The sequence below is a fragment of the Acipenser ruthenus genome, chromosome 8 (assembly GCF_902713425.1).
Source record: "Acipenser ruthenus chromosome 8, fAciRut3.2 maternal haplotype, whole genome shotgun sequence".
Lineage (NCBI taxonomy): Eukaryota > Metazoa > Chordata > Actinopteri > Acipenseriformes > Acipenseridae > Acipenser > Acipenser ruthenus.
The window spans coordinates 29,828,407-29,845,257 of record NC_081196.1 but is presented as its reverse complement, the minus strand read 5'-3'; the positions used below and the strand labels follow the sequence as shown (position 1 = coordinate 29,845,257).

At 38.3% G+C, this 16,851-nt stretch overlaps 1 protein-coding gene across 5 annotated transcripts in view; it reads right to left on the bottom strand.

The window, feature by feature from the left end:
* Window positions 1–16,851, bottom strand: part of LOC117406694 (AF4/FMR2 family member 3-like) — a 266,153-nt gene that overhangs the window by 109,570 nt on the left and 139,732 nt on the right. For 4 of the 5 annotated variants that reach the window (XM_059028801.1, XM_034010963.3, XM_059028800.1 and 1 more), the window contains one exon: window positions 13,709–13,753. In XM_059028801.1, coding sequence (XP_058884784.1) covers window positions 13,709–13,753 — 45 coding nt within the window. Of the gene's footprint in view, window positions 1–13,708; window positions 13,754–15,533; window positions 15,613–16,851 lie in introns of those variants that run through there. The other variant, XM_059028803.1, reaches the window with a different exon arrangement.

The window sequence follows — 16,851 nt, the reverse complement described above, 5'->3', positions numbered from 1 at the left end:
CAAAGGACCTGATATTTTTCACTGCTCTTTCTACAACAACAAATTAAACAATTGGGAATATCTTGTGTGTTCTTTGCTGTAGAAAGGTCAGGGTTGATTACAAATATCCACAGTGTTGCTGCCCATGTCTTCTATAGAAATGAATTCTAGTCTCTGTAAGTCGCCTTGGATAAAGGCGTCTGCTAAATAAACAAATAATAATAATAATAATAATAATAATTCATCCAAGGTGGGTAGTTTTTTCTTTTCACCTCTGAAGCACCTATGATTCTAATAAAGAATATTCTGTTAACATCACACACATGCTTATACAATGGGAATACATTTTGTTTTCATTGTTACAGCAATCCTGGGCAGCACTACCCAAAACGGTTTTAACATTCTTAGAAAAAACAAAACAGCCCAAAAGCCAATAAAACCCAGTGAAGTTTCCCTCCTTTAGATGCTGTGCTTCAAGAGACTCACATTTTCAGGTCTGCTGGGCTGCTTACAGGAGGGCTCTGTCAGTGCTGTCAGCGGGATACCTTAATAAACCTGCACTGCTCTGGGGCAGCACTTCTTCTCTGAGCTGCATACTTCACTGTAATCAGCCTGCTACTACCAACACTAAGAGCTAAAAATAAAGCTCTGGTCTAGAGCAACCTGCAGGACTCAAAATGAATTACTGTTTGGGGGGAGAACTGGTACAGTACCTATCCAACATATCCAAAAAACACAATGAGGAATAAAACAAACTGTATTAACTGTACATATGTCAAACTAGTTGCTAAAAAGACTAAACGAAATATAGACCACTATCACCTACATTACATCTACTATTGATACAGATGTGTGCAAAATTGCAGATGTGACATTCTTACACATGTTAAAGGACAGATGGACAGGTTCGCCCATATAACAACAGTGGCAGGACCAAATACTCTTAATTTGATATCTTCAATATTTTGTGCTTTAGAATTTCCATACTAAATTTCATTCCAAATGGATAAACATTTCTTTAAGATGTTTAAGGTTGTCAGGTAATATTAGAATAAAATATGTTAATTACACAACACAAAGTGCTCTTACCAATCAATTACAACGTGAACTTGACTCTGTTTTATCTGTGATTATTTGTCTTACCTTTCTTTTATCCTTTTGATATAAAATTATTTTGATTTCACTTTCCCTGATTCTTTGGAAATGCGTCACCTCAGCAGTGAATTGTGGGTTTGTAGTCCTGGGCAAAATGTAATCTCTGATTAAACTTGACAAAGAAATACATTTCCCAGTTTGCAGAGAGGTAACTTTAAAGTTAAGGCTAAGGAAAGATCACGTGGACGTGACAAATCACTTATATTTGTTAGTTTCACAACATATTGTTATTTTATGGCTTGGTATGCAGTAAAAATATCAGCACCCCAGATGAAAGAAAATTTATAAATCACTCAGTGCAGAAGTAAATTGTGATTGATTGGTACTCAATTGTAAAGGTGATGGGAAGGCAGCATTTCTTGTGAAATTCACAGGCTTGTACGGTTTAATTTAATACCTGCAACAAACAACATGATAAAGGGAATTATGCACAGAGTATCTGCACAGCTCTACTGTATGTAGAACAGCATCATGCCTAATGCACAGTTTCATACGCATCGAATCGATCTCTCAGTGCGCTTTCCAAACTCTTCCTGTTAGAGTAACAGTAAAAACCATTTCCATTTCAGAGGAAAGACTAAACCAAGTTGCATCACAATCATGGTTCTCAAAAATTTAGGCTATAGAAAGCTTTTTAGTAGTCTGTATCTTGGAGCATTAAACTGTATTACCATCAATAACTTTAACATTGTAAACTTCCAATAAGATTTTATTTTACTTAAAGCGACCCCAACTTAACAGTACAATACTTAACTACATATGTGCTGAGTTTGATTATACCTACTGAGGCATAAACAACAACATTTAAGTGTGCATTTAATATAACGAACATGGAATATCCATCAGTTCCTGTGTTAAGCAGTTTCTGCCTAAACCTTCACATGACGCTTTTTTACAGACCTGACCTGACAGACTGGCACTTATGCAAGCCATCAGCAAGATTTTAACCAGGAAGCAAGGCACTGAAGGACACAAGATCAAGATGAATGTCATTCGGACTGGGAAAAGATGACCAGGGCTGACAAGGATGGATGAAGATGCTGTACCGGAGCCTGTCTTCTCCTTGGTGCGGACCATCGGGAGGTGATGGCAGGCATGGACCCTCGGGAGGCGACGGCAGGTGCGGAACTCCACTCGGTGATGGCAGGCACGTACCCTCGGGAGGCGACGGCAGGTGCGGACCCTCGGGAGATGATGGCAACAGCGGACCCTCGGGAGGTGACGGCAGCAGCAGCCCCTCTGGTGGTGGAGGTGGAAGCAACGGGTAATCTTCCTCTGGCAGTGGAGTCAGGAGCAGTGGGTAATCTTCCTCTGGTGGTGGAGGAGGGAGCAGCGGGTAGTCTCCCTCTGGCGGTGGAGGCGGGAGCAGCGCGTACTCTCCCTCTAGCAGTGGAGGCTTAGGCTTCCCTTTCTTGGGCTCTGGAAGCTTGGCCTCCTCCCTCTTGGGTGCTGGAGACACAGGCTTACTCCTCTTGGGTGCTGGAGACATGGTCTTCCCCCTCTGGGCGTTGGACGCTCGGGCTCCCATCTTCTGGGCACTGATGAGACATGGTCTTCCCCCTTCTGGGCGCTGGATGCTTGGATGCCCCCCTTCTGGGTGCTGGATGCTCGGGCTCCCCCCTTCTGGGTGCTGGACGCTCGATCTCCTCCTACTTGGGTGTCAGGCTCCTCCAGGTCCGTGTCTGGGTCCCAGGCAGCTTTCCTCCTCATGCCCGTAGCACAGACAGAAGAAGAACTTTGGGACACCGGCCCGGACCAACTGGGACTGCTCCGCCTCTCGCTCCTGGTAGGCCCAGTCCATGACTTGGGTCATTTGTTCCAAGGCCTCCATCAGCCCTGGATATCCCCTGGTGATCCCCAGCTGGATCTCGGGCTTCAGCTGGACGAAATCCAGGAGGATATCCAGGTGGCTGTCCCCCAGCAAGTGTCTCCCCTCTGTTCTCAGCCACTGGGGGATGCTGGGGTCCCTCAGCAAGCTCTCATACCTCTCCATTCTTCTCTGGACAGGTGACCCTTCCTTTCCCTTCTGGAAAGAACTTTCTCTGGTGCAGGCACCACGAACCTTCCTAAATCCTCTTCACACAAAGAAACTGTATACACGCAGTACCTGTTCTAGCCTGGGTCTGTGGAGGTGCTATATCCCACATTGGACACCAGGTGTGACAGGACAGCTTCATGGTGATGTACCCAGACCAGGAAGTTGATAGACACACAGACATTGCGAGTTGGAAGAGCACATGTGCGTGTTTTCATTCAATGACAAAAATAAACAAGCATTATGCTTCCTGCACACGTAGCAATTATTTATTTTCTGTTTACTTCTCCACTCTCTGAACACCCACCCGATCAGCAAATGCTACAGGTTTTTTTTTTTTTTTTTTTATCTCCGTGACCATCTCCAAATTAACACTTAATTAATCAATTTGGAGACGGTCGCATTCTGCACGAGATTAGAGGAATGGGGCTATAACCCCATCCACGCTGCCAAACAAAACAAACACACATGTTTTAAATAAACATAAAACAATAACCCATTCCTTTTTACATAAATAAACACAATACATTTGTTTACAAGCAGGGCTTTGCCCTGCCCCACAAATTACACACAGGGCGCTCTGCTTTTTACAATTTAATATTAATTATATTTTAATTACTTTTTTTAGTGGTACATAAAATAATAAATAGCATTTTTGTATGGTAAAAGCTGCTTGAATGTATTATCTAGCAGTGCCAAGGGGCTTCAATTGAGCCCTACAAATTTGAAATAAAGAATACATTCTCTAATACATTATCTCTATGTGTGTGTGTGTGTGTTTAATACATAATTATACTTTACTGTAATTCTGAATAGCTGCTTCTCATAAAAAAAAACAAAAAAAAACACACATACATACTACACTCTACATAAAAGGGAACCCTTGATGAGAATCCACTAAACTGTAGTTCGCATAAATGATTATTAATAAACAAATGATGAAGAAATAGGAAGGTCAGAAGGACAGTAAATGACCAACCCATACCTTTATTATTATTATTATTATTATTATTATTATTATTATTATTATTATTATTATTATTATTGTTATTATTATTTATTTCTTAGCAGATGCCCTTATCCAGGGCGACTTACAGTCGTAAACAAAAATACTTTTCAAGAATCACAGTACAAGTATTAATACAATTAAGAGCAAGATAAAATACAATGACTTCGGCTCTAGCAAGTACAAGTATATGACTGTGACAGGGTAGCGTTGCGGGCCCAGATGTTATTGGCAGGCAAAGAGACTCAGAGAACTGCAGTTTAAGCGCTTCTGCGCAGTTTAATAAACAAAAGTAAATCAAAAACTTGAACAAAACACTGCTCACCGAGCAAAAATAAAAGGTCAAACAAAAACAAATCTCACACACAATAAACAATTACAAAATAAACGGCGCAAGGGCCAAAACAAAAGTTTAAACAAAAACAAAACTGTTCAGGCTGGGCAGAGCCTTCACTGAACTTTGTACTTTTGTCAAACAAAAATACAGAAACACAGTGACAAACTGTTAACTCACCCCAAAACTCCCTTCACCAAACAAAGGATTTTCTCTCTTTATACCATGTGGCTGGAGCCTAATTATCAATTATTCAATTAGCTCCAGCCACGTTCTCACATGTATTTTGGCAGGGATAGGAAATTAACCCCATCCCTGCCAACCACCACCAAAACACCACACAACAATATTGTTATTTACAGACAGGGCCCTGCCCTGCCACAATGACAAAATATGATACAATAACAGAGCAGATAACAGTGTCAATCTTTTAAGGACTGTTTTAAAGAATGTTTTGTTACGGACTGTTTTTAAAAGCCCATTTTGATCAACAAAAAAAAAAGCATAGGCCTATCTATCAATAAATATATTGCATTATTATTACCATCATCCTTAGCATTTATGGGAGGCAAAACGAATGTGAGGCTAGGGTTAGGGTTTATGCTTCCTGGAGTAGACCAGGGTTCTAATACGAGAAACATTTTGCCTGGGGCTCCCGAGTGGCGCATCTGGAGTGCAGGATGCGCCCTATAGCTTGGAGATCGTCAGTTCGAATCCAAGATATGCCACTGCCAACTGTGGACGGGAGTTCCCAGGGGGCGGCGCACAACTGGCCAAGCGCTGCCCGGGAGGGGTATGGGGTTAGGTCGGCTGGGAAGTCCTTGGCTCACCGCACACCAGCGGAATGTAAGGTATTCAGAACTGCGTGGTCCTCCGACACTGTAAGTGAAAAAAGTGGACGGTTGACAGCACTCGTTTCAGTGGACACGAGTGCTCATTTTTGTCTCTCCTGAGTCAGTTCAGGGGTTGCAGCAGTGAGCCAGGTTGAATAATAACTGGACATTCCAAATTGGGAGAAAATTGGAAAATTAATAAAAATAATTGTTTTAAAAAAAAAAGAAACATTTTGCCTTTAGCCAATTAAGACTCTGTGAGTTGTGAGCACAGAAGATGACATGGTTTGGAATCCTGTTACAATCAATTGTTTTATTGATATGTACGCTGACGCATTATAGTGTCATTTTGGCAGAGTTGGTTAATTGTTAATTATTAATTCAATGCTTAATTTAATTGAGGTGGTTTTCTGTTATTCTTAATTTAATTAAGTTACCTAGTTAATTGTGTATTAATTATTAATTATTAATGGGGCAGCAGTGTAGAGCAGTGGTTAGGGCTCTGGACTCTTGACCGGAGGGTTGTGGGTTCAATCCCTGGTGGGTGACACTGCTGCTGTACCCTTGAGCAAGGTACTTTACCTACACTGCTCCAGTAAAAACCCAACTGTATAAAGGGGAAATTGTATGTAAAAATAATGTGATATCTTGTAACAATTGTAAGTCGCCCTGGATAAGGGCGTCTGCTAAGAAATAAATAAATAAATAAAATAAATAATGGGACCCATGTTAATGGAACTTTTGGATGATTGAATGCAGATGGGATTTATAAAACACACGCAATGGCGATTTGTGGGGCAATGTCTCTGTGTGCTTTAGCCATTGATGCATATGTAATTCTGTATATTCATATATAATTATGGGGTGTTTCTGAAAGAAACTGCTAAAATTGGGAGGGGATTTTGCAAATGAGGTCTATTAAATATTCCGTCTAATTTATTAAAGCTGCCGGTAATTGCGGGCCTCGTATTTGCTTGATTATTTTAAGAACTCTGAAAGGCAGGCGTTAATTTGCCGCAGTCAGACAGTAGGCTATATAAAAGGCAAGGTGATGTGGGAGACTTGTCTGAAGCAAGAAGGAGACATCATTTTCAAGGACAAAGAAACATTTAATAACATTTTGCAACCCTTCTGATCAAGTCAGTTTGTAAATTGTGGTTTATAATACTATATTGTTTTGCAAACTCAAATTTTCAATACATGTTTCATAGCTTACATGACAAAAAAGAAAGTCTGCAAATAGAGAATATAGGTTCTTCTAGAGTGTAGGCATTATTATAAGAAAGGTGGAGGAGATTAAGAAAAGATGGAACAATATTATGTTACAAAATATCACATTATTTTACATACAATTACATTATTTTTTATACATTATTTTTACATACAATTACCCATTTATAGAGTTGGGTTTTTACTGGAGCAATCTAGATAAAGTACCTTGCTCAAGGGTACAGCAGCAGTGCCCCCCACCTGGGATTGAACCCACGACCCTCTGGTCAAGAGTCCAGAGCCCTAACCACTACTCCACACCGCTGTCCTGCGATATTCAGAGGTGCACTAAAGAAAAAGTCTTATATACATGTAATACAATGAGGGCTCATCCTCTGTTATTTTAGTAATGCCTACAGAATTTAAGTTTTGTTATATGGCATTCTGGTATTTAACAATACTGGTTCAGGCAGTATTGTTAAATTCGAGTTTGAAAGAAAACGGTAAAACAAAAATAAGCAGTAGGCACATCTGAATAATGTAACTATATTATAGACCATACAGATATGCTTTAAAATCATACATAAAGTCAGAAATACAGACATACATAAGAAATAGGAGAGTTGTAACTGCATAAGACTTTAAGAAGATATGTCGTAGTTAAACTGAAGACTGTTCGTATGAAGCTGTATGGAGTTATTTAGGTTGAACATATTGTTGTACAATGGAAGGATTTTCCACCTGTTTGACTGCCATGGATGTAAGTAAATGAAACTTATTGTTTCTGAAGTTTGAAAAGTCTATACGCCTGGAATTATTCTATACAAAATAAGAAGTTGAACTAATATGCGAAGCACAGTAACTGGATAATGCGTCATAATTAGGGCTTCTGATTTTCGGGTTTAACCAATAAAACCTGATAAAACACCCCCGATACAAAAAAAAATGAAATCGGTGAATAGCCAATAAACACTGGAAAACACTGTAAACACTGTGGAAATGGTTAATCTATTCACGTTGACTTTACCCTTTTCACATTTAAAAAAAATAACCTACTACAAAAATAATAATAAATACATTTCCCTGTGCTTCTGGGCAATGTCCTTCCTGGCTTGTATCTATCATTGATTAGTTCTGAAAACTTTAAAACCGCCCCAACTACTGAATGACAGCACAGTCCTACATTTCTATTGGAGACTCCGCTTTCGAGATTTAAAACGAGATTACAATCAGGATGGAGGCTTGTTAGCGGGATTTAAAGCTGTTTTACAGTTAAGAGTTACTATACATATTCTGACACACACACACACAAAAAAAAGCTCAAGCATTTTGGAAAGTAACCAAAAACACTAATTTATATAGTATATCAAAAATGAAAGCCCCGAAAAAAACGATTTACATAAAACTCGAAAATAGCTCAAAATAAGCACCGAAAAATACAATTAATGAAACCCGAAAAACAGAATCCCTAGTCATAATGTATAAGCAACCTAGACTACAAACTCTGAAGTGGTCCATTTGTTAAGAAGCCACCACACATTCCATATTTTATTCATTTGTCTTGGTGATGTATTTCAAGCTAGTAACACATCTTCATGTGTTACAAGTACTGCTTGTACCAAAATCTCCACTTCCATATTGGTAAATTTCAGTTTTCGCTTCCGAGCATCCTCATCACCATGGCTAGTACCAGGCTGAGGTCTTTGTGTGCCATTCATTTTCTTTTGGAATGTGTAACGTACACACGCAGGGTTGACCCAAACCCATTATTTATTGTGAGAGGTGTGTAATTCTCCACCGCTAATTGCGGTGAGTGGTATTTAAATTGGTTGATTGCGGAATCGTCTGCTTTACCTAATTAGTCTTATAAAATTGGTGGTTATTCTGACCCTGAGTGCGGCCGTATTGAACACGCACATTTTTGCGGTCGGTTTTTCCCCTTTATAAATGTGGGCCTTAGAGTGCATTGGCTTTATTTTGTTATTTTTTACAAAGTAAAGTTAACTAAAAAAAAAATAATAATCTTAATTGTTATCTTAAATGTTAATTGTGGTACAGTTAATTCAATTGAATTAATTAACACTGCAAAAATGATTCACTGTTAATTTAATTTAATCTAATTTAATTTAATTTATTATTTGTGCACTTTAATTGCCCAACCCTGCATTTCTGGTTATTCGTGGTCCTAAAAGACTCAGCAGCACCTCAGAAATGTCTGGATCCATACAAACAAAATTGTGATAACTTAAGCGTAGCTTGTTTAAAAGATTATGGTCTGCTCCTTTCTCCTCAGAATCTAGGACTCTCCTTCTTTTACAGAGTTTTAGTGCAAATATAAGTGCAGCACCACTCAGTGCAATGAGGCTTTCCTCCATTTTTGGAACGTGCAGCTGGAATGATCACATGCTGCTTGAAAAAGTTTTCCGACAATGTTTCCTGACAATTTTTGAAAAAAACATGTTTCCTCATGTATGCAGGGCTCTACACACAACAACAAAGTCTAACTGCTGCCTTGCCAGCTCCTCAGCGAATCAATTAAATAGTTCATGCAATTAGCCTGCACGAGGGCTACGCATTCTTTATGTGATGCTCTCAGGCAATGGCAACAATCTCTGTAAAGCTGTCAGAACTCAGTATGCACTGCTTAGTAATGAGAGACAATTTGTATAAAACCAGAGGCAAGCACGTGACATTCATCACAATGGAATGGTCCTGAATGACTACTATATGTTTGCCTTTGATAGAAAGGTACAATTAACTTCTCTGTTGTGGTAACTCATGTGGCTATGCGTCAAATACTTTTTGAAACCCTGCTACTGTGATCATCTGTGATGGTTTCAAAACCCAGTGTCTAAAAAAAGCCCAATGTAAAAGCTAGCAGACTGAAGATGATTAAACAGTAATTTGTTTAAGGGACTGAAGAGTTTATTATAAAAGTTGTGCTCACTCTTTGCCTTTGAATGCAAATACTGATCACATTAAAGCCCAGAACACATGCTGTATACTGGCTACATGAAAACAGCATCAAGTTGATCCCCCCTGCTATCATACAGATCTAAAGACGCTACAAACAATCTTCTTTACAAGCTCTGATACACAGTGAACCTACTACTTCTACAGAGCATAAAGAGCATGTTGACAATAATAAGCATAATGAGCATTTGTGGATTCTTAAATGGTTGAATCTATCAGAATCTTTAGTAGACTACAGCTTTGCCAGCAATGCCAGCACAAGGATTTAGATCACAAATTACATATGATAGAACACTGGTACTGATGGTGCTGAAATGGCCTACCAGTGTGTGTTAGTTCATTATGTGATACCACTGACATGTGATACCGCTACCCTTGTGCTTGGTACTTGCCTAAATGCAATACCAGCCTTCACAATAAACCATAATATTATTATTATTTATTTCTTAGCAGACGCCCTTATCCAGGACGACTTACAATTGTTACAAGATATAACATTATTTTTACAAACAATTACATTATTTTTTACACATTATTTTACATACAATTACCCATTTATACAGTTGGGTTTTTACTGGAGCAATCTAGGCAAAGTACCTTACTCAAGGGTACGGCAGCAGTGTCCCCCACCTGGGATTGAACCCACGATCCTCCGGTCAAGTCCAGAGCCCTAACCACTACTCCACACTGCTGCCCTAATACTGTATAATATAAAATATTGGTACATCTGTCCTGAGATTCTACAGTTCAGTAAAATGCTATGATTGGGTATAACCAAATTGTGGACAGGTGAAAATACAAAATATAACTGTCGACTCTTAAAAAATGAATGCTTTTAACGGTGCATTTGAAGATATAGAAATACATATCACTCATAGAACTACGTGGTTCTTCTAGCCTTTGGTAAAGAAGGTACAACGAAATGAGTTATTTTTACCCGGTTCATTGTCTGCAAATCGTGCACAAAAGCATCTTCTCTGGCCACAACATCGCATTTCATTTTGAATTGACCGACTTTCCTTGATGAAAACGAATCTACGTCTGGGAGGTTACTAGACATGTTATGCTTTTGACCAACTCTGAGGACACCTGGTTTTTAGTCCTGTACGAATCATACTTTACATGCATTTTGAGGTCAAACTTTAAGAAACTAAGGGCTAAGGTATTTTACTCAAAATGTGATTTTTCAGAAAGGAAAAACAGACCCAAGGATGTTACCAACTTAGAAAACTACTGAAATACTTAATGACTACAAGTAGTTTCTATAAAAAAAAAAAAACAACAAAAAAAAAAAACATGCTATAGTGATTTAGTGTAAAAAGCTTTGAGAATGTCACCCTAAATTCATCATAATAAACATAATTGATCATAATTCTAGATTTCTGTATTAGGGCTAAGAATTCAAGCAGAACACAGGAATGAACTAGGAAAGAGAGTGCAATTTTACCTCTATTATTACTCAGTATCATGAGTACAGTATGTGCTTTTCAAAAACTGAAAGCTGTTTGACAGACCAGGAAATACCCCAACTCACGATGATAAATAATTCAGACTATCTGCCCAGTAACAAAACACAATCTGTTCTTTTATTAGTTTTTGTTAACTGAAGCTACTCCAGTTTTGTGTTAAAAATTCTACAGTAAAACTAGAGTCAGTAATAAATCATATGTTCGCTTAACTAAACACAAATTAAACATGATTGTGGGACTATACATCTTAATTGCAAAACTATGTAAAGTGATTTGCATTTTGTCTCACTTGATCTGGGTCAACCTGGGTATGATCCAGGTACGTGGTTTCATACTATGCAGGACTGTGACCTGGGTAGCCAGAATCCGGGTAGGAGTGCCAGTGTGAAAGGGGCTTTAGACTCACTCTGCACACCACACGGTCATGCTTTTACCAGGCAAGTCTCAGGGACTGCAGCATTTTTTTGTTATTTATTTATTTATTTTTAAGATGGAATTTCTCAATTGTGGTATAATTGCTGTAATCTACTTACATATCAAAATGAAATCCAAATGGTTACAATTGTATTCCATTTTGTACATCCCCTTTCTAGGGGGTGTTACAGAAGTACTCAAAAGGAGATGAAAAGTAGGATTCTAAAGGGCATGGATAATGTCATGTGGATTCTGAAACTGAGAAAATGAATAAATGAATTGCAGCAACAGAAGTTAGAACTACTCAGAATAATTGTTAACATCATAAAATGTAAGGCAAAGTATAAAGAAAATAAATGTGAAGCATTAATCCACTTCAGGGGACCAAACAATCGAGATCAGACCTATAATGCTTAATGTACACCAGGTGACCCCTGGAGTGGAATAACATACACATACACTGTATAATATATACAAGATATACCAACAATCCAATTAAGTAAAATGGATCAACTTCCCCAAGGACACTTGTGTCATTCCGGAGTACTTTGAAAAAACACCTGCTTCCTGAATTTTTTGCAATAGTATCTTTTACCTCAGGATCTGAATAAAGCACACCATGTTGCAGAATGTGCTCAGAGAAGCCAATACGCAAGGTGCAATTATTAAAACAGCACAGATCTTGGCTGTTGAGCACAGGTACAGTTTTGTGATTACAGTGTTTCATTACAAAGTATGCGTAGAGGTGTAGAAAAGCCTGATGGATGGTACAAGCCATATAGAAGTACAATACACACACACACAAAACAATATCACTATTTTATAATGCTGCCAAATAAGAAAGATGCAAATAAGTATATTTGACCATGTATCATTAATTGGGTAACACTTTAGTATAGGTAATCCATTCTAAGTGATTATAAACATGTTATTAATTAAGCTATTACAATGATATAATTTGTTTATAAATAATAAAACTATTATTATACACTTTTGCCTCTGTTTTTTTTGTTTTGCTATTGTTTATAATCACATATAACGGATACCTAAACAAAAGTGTTACCATTAATTGTTGGTCAGATGTAGCAGCACTAATCTCAAAAAAATGCAAGCTACTGTAAACTGTTTTCTGAGGTACAGTTATCATTTTGACCAACAGCCCAATTTAAAAACGCATTAAAGGAGTTGTTACGTCCTTGTTTTGGAGCACCTGCAGTTGTGAAAATAGCAGTTAGCTCCACACGGGTAAAATGGCCCATTGAAAAGCAATTGATCCCCACAAAGGTACATGAAACCCTTAAAATCTGGGTCTTGACACCGACTGAGTTTATGAGAAGCAAACTAAATTAGAATTGGTTTGGTCCCAGTTTAAATTACACACAGGTTTTAGGAATAAAAGGAAAAACATGCCACTGACTTTTCTATACAGCCTTTCTGTGTTTCTATCACACTGCTACCTGCAGCACAGCACGCAGTTAGCTATAGCAAGTAAAAGCAAGCGGGCACTGCAGATATGTTTTTATTGTGATTGCAAACATATATGTTTTACTTCTATAACTCATTTTAAAAGGCCCGTTGTGACAGGGTAGCATCACAATCCAGGCTGGCTACCGGCAGGAAATAAACCCGGAGACTGAAAGCTGCAGTTTTCATGTGCTGTTGCGCACTTTTTAAACAAAATAACACATAACACAGGAAAAAACGAAACATATCACAAGGGCCAAAATAAAGGTTCAAACAAAAGAATAACACACTTGTAGGCTGGGCATTAGCCTTCACCACCAAGTTCAAACAGTACAAATATTATAGCACACTCACTCACTCAACAACACAACACAACACAACACAACACAACACAACACAACACAACACAACACAACACAACACAACAAACCCCTCCAAACAAACAAAGGATTTCTGGTTCCTTTTATACATGTGGCCACTCCCCAATTAGCACCAATTACCTAACTGGGGAATGGCCACACCTGTGTTTGCTGGCAAGGATAGATTTAACCCCATCTCCTCCAACCTTATATTCCCACACACACTATTGACAGCAGCAAGGCTTCTGCCCTGCCATACCCATATTTTCTAAAAGGAAAAGGAAAGGACCTGCACCACAATAGTATACCCTAATATTGTAAATACAATATTGACTATCTCTCATTTTACAGAGATGGTTGATTACATCAAGGCAAAAAAGTGACCTGCTACAACTGTAACATGTTTGACTAATGTTGCAGCTTCCTAGGAATCTTTTAGAACCAGCATTGGTGTGAAATAACTGAAAAATATTCTCACCCGCAATATTTTCTCAACACAGTTGTTGTCTCTGGTTCCACTGACCTGTAAAACAAGATACAGAGATTAAGGTCCATGCATTTAAAATGGGATGAACAAGGGAATGAGTATAGTGTAGGTGTAGGTGTCAGTAAGTCTGACGCTCTAGGAAAGTGGCTATGTGTAATGTGTTTTTTACTGTTGTTAACAACATTAATTAAAGTAATAATTGAAAATCTGGGAGAATGCAATATGAACCAGCTTGTCTTTTGTTACAGTACATGAAATTAGTCCAGTGTGTTTCCATTGAGAGCAGAACAAAGATCAATTTAGTATGAATTGGAGCTCGATTAGGCCCAGTTTGGATTCAGCCAGGAAGAAATAGGTTTCGCCAGAATGCTTTGATGGATTGTGGCAGGATGGCTTTCAGTGGTGAGGTGTGGTGACGTCACGGACCAGGAAGTAACAGAAACAAAACAGTGGATGGGTGGGTGAAGCTGAACACAACGGCGCTCAGCGTTTTATTAACTAAATAAACTGAAATATTTAAACAAATAAAACACAACAAAACAAAAGGGCACGTTGGCCAAACAAATAGAAATAAACAAATAAGCGTGCTGGTTTTACCCCAGCATGATACTTTGCAGTTATTTCTCTTATTCGCCTCGCTCTCTCTGCTCCCCGTACACTCCTCTGTACACTCAACCCCGCAGCACGGACAGCTGCAGGTTCTTATACTCTGGCCGAGGGGTTAACTAGCTGTTAATTATCTTATTACCCCTCGGCCACAGTCTGCACGAGTTTAGTAAGGATGCGTGACTGTCAGCTAGTTAAATGATCAGTAGCTGATCAGCCACGCATCCTCACAAGGTTTTTAAAATATAAATAACAAATAACAAAATCGGCTTTCGACGTAATAAACAAATCATAATAAATAAATAAACAAAGGGGATGAAGTGACCCAGTGAGCATCTATCGTGCTTTCACTTGGCTTGACAATGTGGCTGGCTCTATGGAACAAAAAGGCATATCCATTTGCATGTATTTGTCAGATTATACTGTTCATATGGGGGATACTGTTCATATGGGGGATGCACCATTTTTTAATTATAAGCATACTAACCCCTGCTTTCTTGGTACTTGGTACTGTTGGTACTATTTAGGAATACAGGCATCTATAAAAGTAGTAAAACTCAAACTAGTTAGCCAGACACCACAAGTTTGAAATAATTGGTTGAAGGTTGTGTAGTATACAGTTGTCGGGACTGGGATACATGGCAATGTCCCTCCTTCCTGACTTGTATCTAGCATTGATTCGTTCTGAATACTTGAAACCCACCCCAACTACAGCGTGACAGCACATTCCTACATTTCTGTTGGAGACTCCGCTTGCGAGATTTAAAACGAGATTACATTTAGGAATGGAGGCTTGTTTGCAGGATTTAAAGCTGTATTACAGTTAAGATACAGAGGATTTAAAACAGAATTGCAAATTGTGGCAAAATGTAAAAAAATATCTACAAAACAAAAACCTCAGAAGAATGTGCCCGTGACCATAGGGATTTCGTTTAAGACAAAGGAAAGAAGGTACATCTTAAGTGTGCAAAGTACTGTCCAGTTACTACTATACATATTTTGACAGAAAAAAAACTGCCCAAGCATTTTGGAAAGTAACCAAAAACAATAATTTCACACAGTATATAAAAACCGAAAAACAGAAGCTTTAAGTATAACCCAGGGGATATTTAATATGAAAACAAATGTAATTTAAGACTAAAAGGGACATGGGGGGTATGTGGAAAAGGTGTAATTACAGAAAGTGTGATTATAACCTCATTTTTTTTACCTTTCATAATTAAATAAGTCATGCCTTATCATTGCAGCACAGTAGAAAATAGAGCTCCATATTCCTCAATCCCACCCTGCTGTAAAAAAGAGTAACAGCAATAAACAGGTATTACTTCAAATTAAACAAAACCAAGGAAACTACATGGCCTCTTCCCTCATCCAGCAGAAATTTCACTCTGTGGGCCGGATACACAAAGCCTGTTACTCCAAATTGTCATTAACACGATTTTTTTTCAGATAGTGGAAACGCACCGAATATAGTTAGCAAGAAGTTAATAAACAACTCATACATTTCATTAGGGGGTTGTGATTAGTCTAAAGTGGTTTATTATTCATTTTAGAAATGTTTTTTTCTTTCATACAATTTGCTAATGATGATTTGGAGTAAATTGCTTTGAGAATGTATTCCTGTGTGTCATAATAGCTAAGCTCCAATGCTAAGATTTCAGATAGAGCTTTACAGCCACCTGACTAAAAAAAAAAAAAAAAATGATAGGATAGTAGTCTACAGCATTGATCATATACCACCTTCAGCAGGCTAATTACATTACATATACTTTATGCAATGTCATTTTTCCCATTATGAACACACACGATAACTAACCACACACTTTCACAGCCTAACTGAAAAACAGTTGTTTTTTTTAATGCTGCAACGATTTCTGACAGACATGTATGTAATTTGTTTTTCAGTATACATCACACATTTTAACTTACTGTAGATACACCAGAATCACAAATGAATTATAATAAGGATGATAGCTGCTTGTGGCCTCTTCTCTTTTCACACCTCTGGAGGAAACGCGTGCATGAATTTATACCTATCATTCCATCTAAAGAGGTGTGGAATGCAGTGCAGAAATCTGCACATACTGTATCATTTTCTGGTCAAGATATTTGTTACGCACACATGACTTGTAGGAGGCTGTGTGGTCCAGTGGTTAAAGAAAAGGGCTTGTAACCAGGAGATCCACAGTTCAAATTCCGGATCACTCAACAACTCACTGTGTGACCCTGAGCTAGTCACTTAACCTCCTTGTGCTGTGTCTTTTAGGTGAGATGTTGTTTGACTCTGCAGCTGATGCACAGTTCACACACCCTAGTCTTTGTAAGTCGCCTTGGATAAAGGTGTCTGCTAAATAAACAAATAATAATAATACCATGAGTGTGCTAAGCAGTGAATAAACAAAGAAGCAATGCAACCTAGATTGCACTGGAATGGAATACACATCACTTGAAGTCCTGGACCTTGCAGACTGCATTACTAAGCTCTGATTACATTTTTGACTGAATAATAAAAGCAACAATGCTGTATA